The sequence below is a fragment of the Odocoileus virginianus genome, chromosome 17 (genome assembly GCF_023699985.2).
Source record: "Odocoileus virginianus isolate 20LAN1187 ecotype Illinois chromosome 17, Ovbor_1.2, whole genome shotgun sequence".
NCBI lineage: Eukaryota > Metazoa > Chordata > Mammalia > Artiodactyla > Cervidae > Odocoileus > Odocoileus virginianus.
In genome coordinates this window covers 40,819,561-40,831,654 of record NC_069690.1, presented here as the reverse complement: position 1 = coordinate 40,831,654, position 12,094 = coordinate 40,819,561, and the positions used below count along the sequence as shown (strand labels likewise).

Below are 12,094 nucleotides of genomic sequence, written 5' to 3'. Positions count from 1 at the left end.
GAGGCCACCCCTCCCCTGCCTACACGCGTGCATGTGTGTGAACACACACACGCACACACACACACACAGCAGGAGTTCCTCCCCCACCTGTTGAGAGTCCTGGGGGAGAAGGAGGACTTCAGGCAAACCTTGGGATTAGAGTGAGAGACTGGGGGAGCGGTGGGGCAGCCCAGGGCTGGCCGACCCTCCTCAGGAGTCTAAATCAGTAACCTCCCTCACTTCCTCTAAACCCTGTAAGCAGGTGACTCCACAACCCACAGCCATCAATTATGCAGATTATGCAAAGAGACCCTTCCCCCACCTCCTCTGGCCTTTTGGCCTTCCCAGTCTCCCAGCCCTGGACTTCACCTCAGTGGGAACTAAAGCCAAGGTTTGGAGGCCCCTCAGCCTTGTACATTAATCCCAGCTGCCCTAGTCCCATCCAGCGGCCACCAGGGAATTTGAGAGTTGAGATCCTTGAATATTTCATCAGCACTTCAGCCTCCAGTTGACGAAGCATCCAACTTACAGCTCATGGATAATTTATGACTCTGGCAGAAAACCTGGATGTAGTGAGGGGGAAGGGCAGGCAGGGAGAGTGGGGGTTGGTGAACCCTGGACCTGGGCTGTTGATGATGGTGCCTGAGAAGCCAGCTCCATCCAAAGTATGTTTTGGGGGCAGGAGAAGAGCACCAAGGCCAGGGACATTTCCATTTTTGAGCATATCAAGGTATTACCAAAAAAATGGGTTATCAAAAGAATTATGTCTAAAAAAAATTGGAAAGGTTTATTCGCTCAGTTGTGTCAGATTCTATGCAACTCCATGGACTGTAACTTGCCAGGCTCTTCTGTTCATGGAATTCTTCAGGCCAGAATACTGGAGTGGGTGTCCATTCCCTTCTCCAGGGGATCTTCCTGACCAAGGGATCGAACGCAGGTCTACCTACACTGTAGGCAGATTCTTTGCCATCTGAGCCACCAGGGAAACCCAAAAGGTTAAAATTATGTGATAAGCATTTCATGGTTTGATTTCTGTCTCTGTAACTGTGTACATAACCTCTTTTGGCGATAACAAAAAATTTTAATGAGATGTCCTTCATGGCTGTGAAGCCTCCAAAAGCCCCCTGCCCCCCACATCCACTTGGGGCCAGGGAAGGAGACCAGACTCCCCTCAGATAGATTGACTGAGCCTCACTTCTTCCCTGGTGGCTCAGGTGGGAAAGCTTCTGCCTGCAGGAGACCTGGGTTTGATTCCTGGGTCGAGAAGATCCCCTGGGGGAAGGAAATGGCAACCCACTCCAGTACTCTTGCCTAGAAAATCCCATGGATGGAGGAGCCTGGTAGGCTACAGTTCATAGGGTTGCAAAGAGTTGGACACAACTGAGTGACTTCACTTTCACTTCTTCTTAGCCTCTTCCTGCAGGAAAGCCATCAGGATTTAGTCAAATGCTCAAAACAAAAGGAAGGAATTTCAAATGGTCACCACTTATCTTGCTCCAGGAATATAACGTAGCACTCTTGTTAAAGGAGGACTGAAAAAAGGACTCAAAACAGAAGATGTCAAGTTCTCCTGGCCTCTTCTTTACCAAAGGACCTACCACAGTGAGTTCTTCTGCAGATACAGAAGATCAGGTATACAAGGCAGGAAGGGGTAAGCAAGCTGCCATGTCCTCCTCTTACCTCAGTTTCTCCACCTGAGTCATGGAAATGAATGGTGCTCCCAACCCAAAGGCTGTTTGGGGGTCAGATGAGATGCTATCCAGGTACTCCGGCGCCAGCTGGGACCCAGGCAGGCAGTCATTATGGGGTGATGTTATGGGGTGATGTGTCCAGTTTATATTCCTAATCCCCAAGCCATCTTGGAGTTTGATCATGTGGTCCTGGGAGCCCAATCTAGTCTCCCTGGGGCTCCGTTTCCTCCATCCAGGAAATAGGGGTCATCTGCTGGAGCCATGAAGGCCTCTGAGTGGGGAAGCTGCGTGGGGCTTGGACCCGGCAGCTGTCAGGGCTCCCCCAGTGAGGTTCTGCAGCTGCCTCCAGTGCCAACTGGATACAGCCTTTGACAAAGGAAGGGGTCATTCTTTGTCCCCAGGGGAACCCTACTCTCCCAGAGAAAGGGAACAGTAGGGTGAGACTTCAACAGCTATTTCTCAAACCTAAGCAGGGAATTTTTTCCATTGGAATTTACAAGAATTTGGGGGGATCCCATGGGACTCCCCCACCCCACCCCCACTGACCCTGGCCATCATTTCTCCGGATTCAAAAAGAGGCTGGTCTAAATGACCCCGAGCTTCCCTGGATAGCGCTAGTGGTAAAGAATCCTCCTGCATGTTTGATCCCTGGGTCAGGAAGGTCTTTTGGAGGAGGAAACGGCAACCCCCTCCAATATTCTTGATTGGAAAATCCCAGAGATAGAGGAGCACAGGGTGCAGTCCAGGTGGTCACAGAGTTGGCCATGATTGAGGGACTGAGCACACACACTCTCTAAGTGATCCCAGCAAGTCTGTGTGATGATCCCAGGCCCACTAACATTTGGTCCAATCTAGGGAGCTGACCATGGGAGGTGGGACCCAGCTATGGAATCAGGCTCAAGAGTGAGGCTGGATGGCCTACTTCCTCCCCTTCCTCCCTTCCTCCCTACCCCTCTCTCCTTTCCTCTCTCCCTTCTGGAACTCTCTGCCTCCCTCAGCTGACAACTTAGAGACAGAGACCAGAGCGTTCCTTCTCTCGCTCCCTTCTCTGAGCAACATGGATTTAGGGAGAAAAGTTTCAAACCCAGCTCAGTCACCCCTCACCCAGAGGGATCTTGGGCAGGTTGCTTCTCATTCTTCAGCCTCACCTACGGCAGAAGGGAATTGATATCTATGTTGCAAGACTTTTTTTTTTTTTTTTTGTATGTCCTGCATCTTCATTGCTGTGCGGGCTTTCTCTAGTTGCAGTGCGCTACTCTTCACCGCAGTGCTCAGCCTTCTCACTGCGTTGGTTTCCCTTGTTTTGGAGCACCAGCTCTAGGGCACAGGCTCAGGAGTTTTGGCACAGAGATTAGTTGTTCTGTGGCAGGTAAGATCTTCCTGGACAAGGAATTGAACCTGTGACTCGCAGCCAGATTCTTTACCGCTGAGCCACCAGGGAAGCCCCTGCAAGACTGTTCTGAGGCTGTAAAGAACTTGCCAGGAGTCAGGCACACAGTATACATTTGATACACTGCAGCAGTGATTCTCTCTTCAGGATGGGGGCTTTCTGGGTCCAGGACACCTCTGTGGCATCTGAGTCTGGCCCTATTGTGTGAGGTCGTCATCCCCACTGCCCTTTTGGCTGAGTCTCTAACCTTTTAGCCACTATGCTATGCATGGTAGGACGGCTGAAATGCCCGGCTGGGGAGTTGGGGGCGGGGTAAGGAAGGGAGGTAGAGACTTGGAGGAGACAAGGGCAGGGCGTCTGGGCTGGGTGGGGTTGGGAGAATGAACTGCAGGGCCCCAGAGGGCCCACGCTGGGACTCACTGGAACTCGGTCTCACCGGTTTGGGAAGCTGGCTGGGCAATGGGGAGACGCTGACATCAGAGAGAGGTGGGAGGGGCTGGTGGCTGCCTGGGATGGAGAAGCTGAGTAAGGCCCCCTGGAAGGGCAGGGCCTGGGCTAACGCAAGGATGGGGGTGAATGCTTCGAGAGGCGCGGCTTTCTGCTATAAGGGGACACACGTACACAACCCCTCATCCTCAGACGCCACACTTCGATGCACACGGACACACACATATCAACACACTTTTTAAACTTCATTGCCCCCCTCCCCCCTCCCGGTTCCCCTGATCCTCTCACCCTGTTCTGTTTTTCCATCTCATTTATCTTAGCCAGATAACTCATTTGTGTAACATTTATTGTTTATTACCTGTCTCCCCGCAGGGATGCAAGCTTCACGAAGGCAGGGTGCTTGGCTGGCTTTGACCACTATTATATATGCTTAGCACCTACGGCGTATCCAGCATACAGTAGGTGCTCAACAAATACGTGATGAGGGGGCGAACAAACCTTGAACAACCGTCGCGAATGCACGCCCCTTCAGGGACGCATGCGCAAACTCGCTCAGTCGCCCCCCCCACCCCCGCCCGCCCTCAAGCTGCCACGGACACTCTCAGACACGTGCATACAGGCACATGCTCACACTAACACAACACACAAGGACACAGAACTTCTCGCTGTAGCCACACAGGCACTTTCAGACTCACACCCAGCCCTCTGGATTCCAGAGCTAGTAGTCACGCAGGCACGCTCCAGCTCGTCCCAGCTCCCCACCCTCCGCTGGGCCAGCCCCTCCCAGAAACAGGGGGCGGGGTCTCGGTGGAAGCTGACAACACAGCAGCTTGAGAGGGTGGGGTGGGGCGGGGCCGCCCTGGCACCTGGGAGCTCTCTGGAGACGCTGCCACTGCAGACTCACCTATGGGAGGGAAGAGTGAGATCACCGGCGCCCCCAGCTTTGACCCCGCCCAAGCTCCAGACTCAGACTCTGGTCTTCCTACCCTCATCTTCACCAAAGGCCCAGGAGAAGGGCATGCAGTGGGGCAGGGAATCCTCCTGGGCACCGAGATGGGCAGGAACCTAGGCCAGGTCACCTGGCACATCTGGGCAGGGGTGTAGAGGCCGAGAACCGGGCTTACCAGCTTCAGCTCCACCCTCCAGTAGAAGGAGAAAGCTCTTCCCCCACCCTGCCCCTGGGAGACATGGGCAGTGGGGCCGTGTCACCTAGCTGGCCCCAGTCTAGGGTCTCTCCCCAGAGAGACCCCCTATTGCCCCCACGTCCCTGCTCTGGAACATGGAAACATGGATGGGTGGAGATACTGGTAAAGCATAGGGCTGGGTGGTAGGCACCTCCAGATGCTCTGCCCACCGCCCACCCCCCCAGTCAATGCAAGTTTGGGCAACACGGTCTGGCAGCCCCACTGCCACCACGAAGTCTCATGTTATCAAGCCACGTTCCTAGGGCTCCTCTGGCCACTGAGAGGGCAAGTTCCCTTCGGTGTGAGCAGAGAGGGCAGGACAGGGCATGCTTGCTCTAGCTCTAAGGAACCTGGGTCAGTAAAAGCTTGGAAAGTAAAAACCGGAAGTAAATGTCCTTGGCCCCTTCCCCATACTCTCTGAGGGAAGTGATGCTGAACTAGGAAAATACCAGACATCCCACCTTAGATATCTGAAACGGGCATCTTCCCAGGATTCACGCAGAACTTCATCCTTACGCCCCCTAGCGGCAGATTGCAGTCGCAGGCTGATGCTCCTGGCAGTCACAAACACCCAGGGTCTATAGAGGCCAAATTATGGCCCCTCACCTGTCTCCACGTATATTGATGAGGTGAGATGGGTGCAGAGGGGGGAGGGAAGGACCTGCACCGTTACCACTCCGCCCAGTGAAATCTGGACCCTAATTCTGTGATTCATTCAACAAGAAATGTTTATTGAGCACCCACTGCCAGTGTGCCAGGAACCAACCGCGGGACTCCCGGTCCAGTGCTCTTCATGATGCCAGTTGCCCCTCTGCTGTGTGTGCAGTTCAGGCTGAGACCCAACTCGGGAGAGCTGGAATCTTCTCCAGGAGACTGTCCCCACTGGGTGGGGAGGACACTGGGAGGAGGGCAGGCCTTCAGCAGCTGCAGCACCACCATCCTGTGGTCCAGAGACCCACAGAGGAGGCAGAAGGGGTCTGGGGAGCAGTGCTCACAGGTGGGACAGGATGGGGCCTGGTCAGCTCTGTCCATTTTACATGTTTAATAAATAGTTCTTGTTGGACCCAGGCTTTCCAAGCTCTTGAGGGGGGTAGGGGGGCCTCTTATGGTAATTCAGGCTCTGGCTCTGAAAATGAAATGAGAGGGCATTGGGGTTAGCCTTCCCATCATCAACAGGCATCTGGGTGCTGTCCTGGGGAGAGGTAGTGCAGGCAGGAGAGAGGGTCCCCGGGAGCAGGTCTCAGCTGGTTCCTGCTCCAGGAAGGATGCTCCCCCACCCCTCAACCAGGTGGGACAGGGGTTGCTAACAGGCCAGAAGCCCCCCAAAGAAGGAGTGCCAACACCCTCTGCAGTCCAGTGCTCAGAGCCTTCTGTCCCTCACCTCCAGCCCAGGCTGCACCCCCACCCGTCCACCAGGACTAGTCACTGACCAGCCTCAGCCTCGTCGCCCTTGGCATCTGGCTCCTGCCACCAGTCAGCATAGATGCTCTCCTCGTAGTCGCCCTCCCCTTCAAACTCAGCATCAGATGGGAGCTTCTCAGGCTCCATGGGTGGTTCTGTCTCCTCCAGCTCCATCTAGAGCAGCCCAGGATGAGTGGATAAACCAGGTCACAACAGGCACAAACCCAGATCAGCTCCCTTCCTGGCCAAGGGGCCCTCCCATCCCATCTCAGTTCCAACCCCCCACCCTTCCCAGCTTCACTCAAGATCTCACACAGGAATGACTTGAGGGTTTCTCCCAAAGTCCTGATCCCAAGCTGTCCCCTCCCTGAACTGATGCATGAGCTCCACCGGCAGAGCTTCAGGGTTAGTGGAAGCATCTCCCTCTCCACAACCCACCTTTTAAGCATAAATACTTAGGCAATACTGCTTGTCTGTGAATACTGTCTGCTCAGGCTGTTTTGAAGCCAGGAATGCCTTTACTCCCCTGTGCTCTTGTTTATCCTTCCAACACCAGGCATCAGCTCCAGGATGTGGCCCTTGCTGCTGATGCTGGGTTGGGAGTGCCCCGAGCATCCAGGGCCCCAAGCTGACCTCTCTCATTGCACTACACTAACTGAGCTGCTTAGGCGAGGGGCTGTGCCTTTCGGCCCCAGTCACAAAGTCTGACAAACAGCAGACAATAAATAACAGTAGCATGTCAGCATGCTAGTAGCTACTAGCTACATGTTGCTAGTAGCAAAATGGCTACTAGCCCCTAAGCACCTACCACGTGCTAGCTGTACACTGAATGCCTCACATCCTGGATCTCATTTAATTCTCACCACAGTGGTATGAGATGGGCATTATTCTCCGCATTCAATGAATGAAGAAATGGAAATTTGAGGGTTACTTAAGCCTGGCCTGGAGGCTGCCCAACTGGGATATGGTGGAGCCAAGTCTGGTGAGCACCAAAGCCTGGGGACTCACGATGCAGACCCAGCCCCCTGTTTGATGAGGGGTGGGGGGCATGGGCACATGAACAGTAGAGAGGATGGATGAATAAGTACTGGGCAGCAACGTCTCAGAATTCAGACTCTCAAACCCTCATTTAGAATCAATGTGATAACACACTGGGGGTCTTTCCTTCCTGGTGTACTGTGTTCATTCATTCATTCAGTGGTTCATTCAGATTCAGTTTCTGAGAACCAGCCGTGTGCTGGGTGCTGTGGGAGGACTGGGAATAAGCTAACCCCATGTCCTGGAGCACAGTTCTCTAGGAGACTGGCTGGAGAAAGGAGCGGAGTGAGACGGATGAGGGCTGCAAATAACTCTGGTCCAGGGAGGCATAGAGGGTTAGAATGGCCACAGCAAACCCAGAAGACAGAGCCAGGACATGCAGCGAAGGCTTTCTGGAGGAGGCACCATCAAATCTGGGTCCAGGAGAAGCAAGATTCAGACATGTAGAGAAGTGGGGCATGAGAACATGGAGCAGGGAGAGAAGGGCAGGTGTAAACAAGGCACAGGTGAAATGCCCCTGCCTCACAACAGTGGACTGCCAGGAGCTGTGGCTGAGCTTTGGCACAGTGGCCCACCAGGCCTGTGGGGCAAAGGCCGCCTTACCTCATCATCTGACTGCAGGTACATGTGTGCGAAGTCTAGCAGCTCTCGGAGCTCAGCTGTCTGGTTGTGGTACAGTCTGGCCTCCTGGGAGGAGGGAAGAAAAACAGGTGAGCCAGGCCTCCTGCTGCCAGATGGTGGAGGGGCCAGGGCTCCTAGACTCTGCTAGAGTCCTCTGGTCCTTTTCCAGCTCCAGGAGCAGGAAACGGGTGTCAGTTTACATGCTGATCAAAAAACTGCAGTTGCTTGATGCTGGGTTAAGAAGGATTCTGAGGGCTCAGTGAGAAAGAGCGCCTTAATCAATTAGCAATGTCTGCCACTGACAAGGAAACCGAGAGGTATTTTTGCAAGTCATGCCCAGACTCCCAAGGGCTTTCCTCAGGTGGTTCAGGTTAGGAGGTCCCTGGGGACGAAGGGCAAAGGCGAGCAGTGAGAGTGGGGAGGGTGGTGAGGTTAGAGGCAATGACAGACAGATACTTTTTACCTCCCACATCCCAGGTGCTGTGCTGAAGAGGTAGGCTGGACCAGTAGGCTGGACCACCCCCATTTTGCAGGTGAGGCAGCCGATTCAGAAAAGGTCGGTAATGTGGGACTTCCCTGGTGGTCAGTGGCTAAGACTCCATGCTTCCCATACAGGGGGCCCAGATTTGATCCCTGGTCAGGGAACTAGATCCCACATGCCGCAATTAAGAGTTCATATGCCACCACTAAAGATCCCACATTCCACAACCAAGACTCGGCGCAGCCAAATAAATAAGTTAAAAAAAAAAAATCAGTAGTGTTCTCAGGACCACACAGTTGGTTGGTCTGAACCTAAGACTCCAACCACAACCCAAATTCTTTCTTTTTATTTCTCATCCTGCCATTGGAGTAAGCCAGGAATTTTAAAAAATCAAATCATAGGTTCTGAGAACGCCATGGCGATGCCCACCTCCCGGGGCTGGAAGTCCTCCTCCTCCAGGCCCCAGCGGGCCCTGTGGAAGCGGTAATACACCAGGTTCTGCTGCATGACATTATCTTCCGGGTCGAAGAGCATGTAGCTGGCGGCACTGCGGGCAGCCTGGCGCACGTCATTCACTGCAGGTAGAACAAGAGTGAGGAGTGGCCCCTGGCACATCCCCCTCCTTCAGGGATGACCCTCACCTAACCTGTCCCCAGCTCCCGATTTAGTCCAGTGCCCCTGGATCCCCAGCTGCCTCCCAGAATATCCTACTCAATAACAACACAAGCTAGAGTGTATTGAGCAACTGCCCGATGCCCTGTGTAACTCACTTAAGCCTCACTGTTATTCTCATCCCCATATTACAGACAAGAAATCCGAAGCACAGAGAGGTTAGGTAAACTGGTCAAGTTCACAGTTGGAAAATGAAGGCACTGGGGAATCAGAGGTTGTTGTCCCAGCCTCCAATCTCTTTGCCAACAGGACCCCAGAGGGTCTCTTGGCCCCTTGTTCTTCAGCTCTTCCTCTCCAACTCCAGCCTGTCTGAATTTGGGCATCTCTGAGTTGCAGACACCCTGGAGACTGACCTTCTTAGCCTCAGCTGATGCCAAAATCTCCCTCAAGTGAGGAGAGCCTTAAGCCCTGGTGCTACTTTTTATTAGCCAGGTGACTGACTCATGGCCCCTTGCCCACTGTGAGCCTTGGCTTCCTCATCTGAAAAATGGGTCCAGTAACATCAGCTACTGGTGGTTTGTGAGAGGATCCAGTGAGATAAACAGATGTGGCAGGGCTCTGTAAACTGTCCAGTGCTGTGCAGTTGTTGACTATCTAGTCCTTCATCTAAGAGACCCTCGAATTCTCCCCAGAGAATTCTGTTCTCTGTTCTCCCAGGCTCTCTGTTCCTCCCTGCCAGCTTCTCACCTGCCCCCACCACCCTCCCATCACCAGGGATCCTCAATTCTGACTCGGTTTCACTCCTAGTGCAGTGCTTCCCCTCACCCCTAGCCCACTGGGAGGCTCACATTTGTAGTAGGCAAACTGCAGGTAGTGATACATGGTGGCCACGAACTTCTCCACGAAAAAGCCGCCCACATTGGGGGTCAAGTTGGCCTCACAGTCCACCTTACACTGCAGGGATTCTGCAAAGAGATCTTTGGGGGTGGGGGGGAGGCAGCAGTGAGGAGCTGGTGTGCTGAACACCAGATGGGATGACAGAGATGACCGCCAACCCCAGCTCTGTCCGCTGATGTCACAAGACCGTAAAGTGACAAGAGATGCTGAGGAAGACTGCTGTGGACTGGGCTGACTTACCACGCCCACAGCTGACCTCCACCCTAAAGCCACAGGAAGCCAGGGCTCTCTGGAAGAATGACAGGTGAGGTTTGGAGGTGGGACTAAAGCCCAAATACAGAAGCTCAGGACAGTCCTTTCTGCCCTTGCTGATAGACTCCACCTTTAGGGATCCCCAGACCAGCTGTATTTCTGGCCCTGAACTGCTTTCCACACGCCCCCGCTAGGCTGATTCCCACCTTGGCACCTTTGTACCTACGTTGCCCTCTGTCTGGAAGGTCCATGGACCCACCCTCCCCAGATCCTTTCGGGAAGTCACTCCTCGCTACACCCGGCCTTGGACACTCCCCGCTGTGTCTTCTGTACCCAGGGTGGCAGGTGTCCTGTTAGCCTCTCTCAGGCAACTGAAGGCTCTGAGGGTCCGGATAACAACTTATGCCTGTCTGCCCCCAAGCGCTTAAGAAAGTGTTAGCCACTCCGTTGTGTCTGACTTTTTATAACTCCATGGACTGAAACCCTCCAGGCTCCTCTGTCCATGGAATTCTCCAGGCAAGAATACAGGAGTAGTGGGTTGCCATTTCCTCCTCCAGGAGATCTTCCCAACCCAGGGATCGAACCCGGGTCTCCTGCTTTGCAGGCAGATTCTTTACCGTCTGAGCCGCCAGGGAAGCCCTAAGCACTTAGGAGGCCTCTATAAATGCGTGTGGAATGAATATTTGTGTCAAGGGGCCTCAGGAGTTCTGGGCCCTGTGGGTGTGAGGGATGCCCACTGGGGTCTGAGTGGGATGTACCTGCTATGGCTGGGTAGAAGTCCTTGAAATCCACCTGCTCGTGGGCCCCCTCGCAGCCAGCCAGACAGCGGGCAAAGACAGCCAGGTACTCAGCCAGGGCCCGCTCCATGTCCTCGGTGCTCCCGCGGAAATCTCCGCTGTTGTAGAGCTTCACAGCCCGGAGGAACACCGCCTGGAGGGAGGGGACGTGCAGGGGGGTCAAGGGGATTCCAACCCTCCCCCTCCTCCACTGGCGCTAAGCCGGGACGCAACTCGGGACCCAAGGAGTTACGTCAGGGCCGGTCCTACCCCCGACATCCCACCTCGTAGGGCTGGGCCTCCAAGTCTGTGAGAGGCTCGTCGGCGGCGTCCAGAAGCCCGCGATAGTAGCTGAGATACTTGGCGGTGAGCTCGTGCTTAGGGTTCCTCTGGAGGAAGGTGTAGGCCGCGGCCACAGCCTTCTCCAGCCGGTTAGCCTGCGGGGTGGGGACCGAGCGGGTCAGCAGAGCCGGAGTCCGCCGCCCGGAGCGCGCGCGAGGGATCGGCGGTCGGGCTGCTGGGTGAGAGCCGCGCTCCTCGCGACCCGACGGGGCGGCCGGCGCGCACCTTGAACTGAGCGTAGTGCAGGTACTGGTAGGGTAGGCGGCTCTGGAAGTCGCGCAGCAGCTGGCGCGGCGGGTAGGACACCTGGAAGGCGGGCAGCGAACGCTTGCAGCGCCTCAGGCAGGCGGCGCGCTCCAGGACGTGGCCGAAGAGCCGCAGCTCGCGGGCCCACTCGTCGCCGCCGTCGTGCTCGGGGGGCGCGGGGCCGGGGGGCGCGGCGGCGGGCGGCGCGGGGCCGCTGCAGTTGGCGTGGCAGAAGGCCTCGCTGTCCCGCAGCAGCCGGTGCAGCCGCAGCGCCGCCTCGAGGTAGCGCGCGCTCTCGCGCCAGCTCTCGCCCTCGTACTGCTCCAGCGCGTGCCCGTAGGCCGTGGCCAGGGGCATCAGGTCCTCCGGCGGGAAGCCCCGAAAGCTGTACTTCTCGTACTGCGCCCCGGCGCTGCCCAGCAGCAGCCACAGCAGCCCCCACGCCGCCCGAGCCATGCCCGCTCCGCGCCGGCCGGCTCTCCCAGCCGCGAGCAGGCGTCCGGGTCCCGCTGGCGGGCAGGCGGGCGGGCTCTGGGGCCCGGGCCTGGCCGGCGCGCCCGCTGGGTCTTAGCGCCGGGTACTGGGGGCGGTGGCGTGGTGAGGGGCTGCGAGGCGGGGTGTGGCTTGAGTCAGATCCCCCAAGGGACCGAGGGATCTTCACTCTTTTCAGACAGCCGACACTATTCTGAGTCCCTGACCTCCTGCCCTTGGGGGTCCTCCCCTTAGCAGACGCTGTG

The 12,094-nt window shown here is 55.8% G+C and overlaps 1 protein-coding gene across 1 annotated transcript; it reads right to left on the bottom strand.

Annotated features, from left to right (window-relative positions):
• Positions 1-5,401: 5,401 nt before the first annotated feature.
• Positions 5,402-11,934, bottom strand: P3H4 (prolyl 3-hydroxylase family member 4 (inactive)). Its single transcript, XM_020887966.2, has 8 exons — positions 11,337-11,934; positions 11,054-11,206; positions 10,752-10,923; positions 9,693-9,821; positions 8,662-8,807; positions 7,734-7,817; positions 6,122-6,266; positions 5,402-5,817 (listed from the first exon to the last, which is right to left on the bottom strand). The coding sequence occupies exons 1-8, from the start codon at positions 11,811-11,813 to the stop codon at positions 5,795-5,797; spliced, it is 1,329 nt and encodes a 442-aa protein (XP_020743625.2). The 5' UTR covers positions 11,814-11,934; the 3' UTR covers positions 5,402-5,794.
• Between the last annotated feature and the right edge of the window lie 160 nt (positions 11,935-12,094).

What these genes read in the sequence shown, in the direction of transcription:
- P3H4 (XM_020887966.2), bottom strand. Translation starts at nt 11,813, where the DNA reads ATGGCTCGGGCGGCGTGGGGGCTGCTGTGGCTGCTGCTGGGCAGCGCC. An exon ending in AGGACTTCCAGCCCCGGGAG is followed by an intron (nt 7,818 to 8,661) that starts GTGGGCATCGCC and finishes CCCTCCTCCCAG; the next exon opens with GAGGCCAGACTGTACCACAA. An exon ending in ACCTGCAGTCAGATGATGAG is followed by an intron (nt 6,267 to 7,733) that starts GTAAGGCGGCCT and finishes GGGCTGCTCTAG; the next exon opens with ATGGAGCTGGAGGAGACAGA.